Source organism: Alternaria novae-zelandiae (assembly GCF_023758075.1).
Source record: "Alternaria novae-zelandiae strain BMP 2774 chromosome Unknown scaffold_13, whole genome shotgun sequence".
Classification (NCBI taxonomy): Eukaryota; Fungi; Ascomycota; class Dothideomycetes; order Pleosporales; family Pleosporaceae; genus Alternaria; species Alternaria novae-zelandiae.
In genome coordinates this window covers 355,045-360,174 of record NW_026056973.1, presented here as the reverse complement: position 1 = coordinate 360,174, position 5,130 = coordinate 355,045, and the positions used below count along the sequence as shown (strand labels likewise).

At 52.3% G+C, this 5,130-nt stretch overlaps 1 protein-coding gene across 1 annotated transcript; it reads left to right on the top strand.

The window, feature by feature from the left end:
* Window positions 1-298: 298 nt before the first annotated feature.
* On the top strand, window positions 299-1,105 carry J4E88_006625 (uncharacterized protein; the record flags this gene model as incomplete). The annotated part of the gene is made up of 1 exon (XM_049400248.1): window positions 299-1,105. The coding sequence occupies one exon, from the start codon at window positions 299-301 to the stop codon at window positions 1,103-1,105; it is 807 nt and encodes a 268-aa protein (XP_049253867.1).
* Between the last annotated feature and the right edge of the window lie 4,025 nt (window positions 1,106-5,130).

Here is a 5,130-nt window from a genome sequence, read left to right as displayed (position 1 = left end):
GAGGCAGTATTCAATCGTCTCGTTTCCCCACTTCATCCCATCACATTACAGAAGACCCGCAATGCATCCCCTCTCTCCGCAATTTGGAAGATGGACAGATATTGCGCTCATGCATGAGTCGCTAACTGCCGAACCTGGGCATATTAGCCTCATATACCGTTTCAACTGACCGGAGAGAAGGCCCCATCTATAGCCAGATAGGTCTGAACTTCAGCTGATAGTCATAAAAAGAGTCAAATCAACATGTTGAACCATTGAAGTAAAGTAGACTTGATATCAGCCGCACCTACTTGCAATTATGCGCAGCCTCATCGCCACCGTGGTCGTTGCCTTTGCAACACAGATCTTCGCAGCATGTACCCGCGAAGTCCTCAAATCAATCACAGACGAATTCCTCGCCGCTCAAACTGCGGGACAAACAACTTTCCCTTCCCTTTCTAACACCGTCGCATACACCGAAAACCGGAAGAGCGTCGACATCAAAACTGGCATCCTCTCCAAACCCATGAAAATCGACCATGCCCGAGCCCAACACGACACAACTCAATGCGCTGCATTCACTGAGTTTATTGTCACCAACACCGCCGCGCCGTATGTAATCGCAACGCAACTCCGTCTCGACAACAGCACAAAAGTCTCGCAAATTGACACCATCTGGACAAGCAAAGGAGATTGGCTGTTCAACGTCACAGGCACATACTACTGGGCCACGCGCGAGAAGTGGGATCCCATCCTCGCCGCCAACCGCGATACGCGTGCTGTCATCAAAGCAGCAGGAGATGCCTACTGTGACCTCTTCAACAACAAAAGCGTCACAGTGCCCTGGGGCTCGCCGTGCGCTCGCCTCGAAGGTGGTGCGTATACAGGCAAGGGTGAGGCGACGGACAGATGCGATGTCGGTGTTCCGAGCGGTGTACCTCTGGTAAACAGGCAATATGTTATCGATGAAGAGTTTGGAACTGTGGATATAATCATGGATTTTGGAGGCGTTGCTGGACAGGTTGGGGCCGATGGATTGCCGGATAGTCATGAGTTCAGGGTTGAAGGGGGAAAGTTGAGGTACGTGCATACGCTTTCAAGCTGTGGTGGGAAGGCGTGCATGTAGGTTTTGGATGCATTGATGTGCGTGTGTGGGCATATGAGGGTCAGGGGCTTGGGCAATGAGCAGGATGAGGTTGAATGTTCGATGTATATGAGAACCATGTGATGGTTACCTGCCAGCAGGGCAAAGGGGAACTCCAGCCGTATCAAAAGTTAGTATTACTCTTGCATTCTTGAGAGGCCGTTGTTACGCTATAGGGGTTTTTAGGTCATAGGTTATGCTAGGAATAATCCCGAGCCCAACAGAGGGCTCACTCCTCAATCATCCTTACCACTACTCTCGCCATGTTCAACGTGTGCGCACAGTTTCCCCTTCGAAACTCCATCAGTCTTCAATCCCCATACCACATCACCACATCTCCATCAGCATCATACCAAGCCTCTGCACAACCTCTTACGTCCAGGTAATCCACCCACTCATCATTCTCCACGGCCAGTGCTTTCGGTACTCTCTTCAGAACACCAGATGCATTGCCATCGAATCCGCCAAGAAGTGACCTCTCTGCTTGAATTGTCTCCATCTCGTCTCGCACAACGTGGTGGTTGATGGATTCGCGGACATGTGGAGCTTGTGGCGCGTCTGTCATGACGACATCCCCAGACCCGTCGATGGAAGAGGCGCCGTGTATGATTCCATTTCTGCAGACGAGTCTCCTTTCAACGAGAACAGGGTCAACGTAGCTGTGTAGACGCCAAGTTTTACACTTAGAGGTATGTGTGAATGCCCAAATCAGTACCTCAGGTTGGGTCTGTATTGCAAGCTCACAGACGCCTGTCAACCTTGCAATCTCGGTGCCGCTGATAGTGAGTGGCCATATGAAGCTGCTATCCTCGCCATCGCGTTGTCTTGGTCGATCAGAGGCAAATGGCTCATCCCACTAGTTTAGCCAATGGTTCCTCTCATGTCCCAGTGAGACCGTCGTAGAGGCATTATAGGCATCCCAGCTCTTAGCGTTTTGCTCCATCTGCGATAGACGAATGACGTCTGGAGGAACGCTGTACAATAGCAAAGTATCGCCGTAAGCCACGATGGCGCGGACTCCCTGCGACAAATCCGCAGCCGCACTATACAGCCTTGGTACAGCGTTCTGTTCTGGCGGAGTGAACGTGATCTTTCGAAGAAGCTTCGTAGGTCCGCCAAGAGGTGCGTCGCAGCCTAGTGTCAATAGGCCGTTGACAGGGTCGATAAACAGGACGTGATACCCGTCACTTAGCGGAAGCGCATGATAGTGATCACAACTAGGTGAACCTGGACGATGCGTCGCAGAATCAAACCCAAATGAACCCCAGAAAGACGCCATGGTGGGCCGGCCGAAGAACTTCCGGCTGATGGCAGGCCGATCTTCTGGATGTGCTGCACTGGAAATAAGACGGAGCTTCTTGGCAGATTCGAAGCCTGGTCGTGGCGAAAGAAAGTACAGGTGATCGCCTGCTGAATGTTAGGCGCATGGTAGACCCAAGAGACCTGTACTTACTCGGCGCTGTGAGCGGAAACTAACGACTCAAACTCTGTCCTGTGAGCGCATCAATCCAATGCAACTCAATTCCTGCTGAACATCCAAAGGCGACGCAGCGACGTTGCGGGCAGATAGAGACACTGCGTGGTGGATCGTCTTCGGCGCAGAGATGGCGGTATATCGTCGTGGTTCCTCTTTCGACAGGGACGGTGTGAACACATGACTCGAAGGTGCAAAGCCCATGGGCAGAAGGCCTTCGTGAGGGTCCGGAAATATTGAGGTTCCATGCGTGATTGACGAAGTGTTGATCGTGGGTTTGATGATCGTCCGTATTGTGGAGGTTGATGCGCTGGTTGTTCGACCGTACGCCAATCGTATCGAAGGTTGTGGGATCTCGCTCTTGGACGAATGGACGATGCATTCGAGCCGTGTTGCGTCCTTGAAGACTCATACCAGCCTCATAGTCATTGATACAGCTAGTCTGAATAGACGCAGATGTGGTGACACCCTTCTCCGGCCCATCAACATCAACATGTACATCGACGGAACCGTTGCCTCCGACTGTGCGTCCGTAGTGCAGCTCACAAACCAGGCCCATGCGTCCTTCGAGGAGCGCAGCGATAGCGTGTCGACCAGAGGAAACGTCCATGCTCATTTCAATGACCCTTCTTGGGCATACGACGCTGGTAATGGGCACCGGAAGTCCACTCTCGAGGTCGTAGATGTAGATTAGGGTTTCTCGTGCGACACATACGAACCGACCGCAGAGACTTGTGGAGAATACCAATCCGCTAGCATACCCATTGGCTAGCTCAGTGAAGTCAATGTCAGAGCGTTCCACGATAGCAGCTCTGTTATCCAGTCCGTTGCCGCTCCATCCAGATGACAAAGCACACTGCCGAGCAAGGTATCGACTCAGTGACCATTCTTCGCTATGCGAGGCAGCGGTCGCAATAGGATGGAAAGCGGCACTATGCGCTGTGGAAGTAGTATTTCCAGTGCTACTCAGCCAACCACCTCTGCTTAGCATTGCATTGAGCAGTTTCTTATCAAGACTTGCCCGCATCCAGTGTCGGCACGTATGGCGTACGGCATTGAAATCTTTTGGGCCGAGGTAATCGTATACGTGCTGAAGAATCTCAACTGGAAGGTGGTATGAGTTAGGAAAGGTCGGTGGTGCTGCCACGCTCAAAGCAAGATACCAAGCGCGATTTGTCAGCCTCAACGCCTTCCATGCAGCCGTATTCAAGTACGGTGAGAGCAGCATAGCAAAAGTACGAACCGGAGACGTAGGTGCGTGCCCAACAAGATTGGGATTACTGCACGTAGCATGACCTTGTGCAGGAGTAAAGAATGGAGAGCCGTCCTCAAGCGCGATGACAAAAGGGCTTTCATCTTCTTCCGACGGTGTGCGAACGCCGAGTAGAACATCAGTCACAGTTCGAGTGATGCCTTGATCGGTACCGGGCTCCAGGATTGCATCCTCAATGATGCTGGCACTGTCGAGCATTGAAAATGAGTCGGTCCGCGCTCGTCGTAGTAGTTGTACGTCGCTATTAGTTTCTGCGAGACTGGGAAGGCGAGACAACGAGTCGCTGTAAGACCCTACGGAGCGGAGGCTTGGTCCACTGAACATGAATGTGGCAGGCGAGACCATGTCTAGGCTGGGTACTGAGCCGTATAACGAGGACCCCGGTCTGGACCCAAAGCTGGATGCTCGCGATCTTGCTTCCGGACTGTCTGCTATCACATTACGATCTGCGGCGCTACCGAAGAGCGAAGTGATGTATCTGTGAAAGGCCACTCGCGGCCTAGATTGTAGACGGGATGCGAGAGCAGTATTGGAACGGTCAGCTTTGGCAACTCGAGGTAAGGTCTTGCGACTATGAGGGATACGGGTTCGTGAAGGTCGAGGAAAGACATGGCGAAGAACTTCGGAGCGTCTTGGGGCTGGCGATTGCGCTTTGCTTGTATTGCTTGGGGTGGCTTCGTCCAATGGATTCGTCTGCGATAGGGTTGCGTCAGCCAAGAGTGGGGTCGTCATTGCGTAGTCCATTGCGTGAGACATTTGTTCGCGGCGGGAACGGGGCGGAGTGAGAGACAGTATGCGCGTGGTTGGCAATTCCGAGAATGAGGCTACCCGAAAAGGTTCGAGTTGGATGATAGGAAGCGCTGATTCGGACTTGGTTTCCGCCACCCCACGCGAAAGGTATATCTGAGAAGACGTGATTGAAGCACCCCCGTGATGGAGGTGCACCGTTGGTTCAAGGTGAGTTGCTGATAATAATGACCAGGAAGGAGACCAGAGGAGTGTTAGCCAGTTCAGAGGATGTGACTCCTTTCGAATGACGAAAGAATGCGTGGCGTGGTATGGGTGTCGCGTCAGAAGTGCCTGCGGTGAGTGGGTGAAGAACGTGAGGTACAACGGGGTAAGAACATAACCAAATTCATTGCGGTAGTGGGTATCAACAAACACAAACCAGGAAAGAACGACGACTATACAAGGTGGTAAGGATGTCCGATGCATACAAGAAGGAACATCCCTAAACTTGTCGAGGAAAGTGCGCTTGGG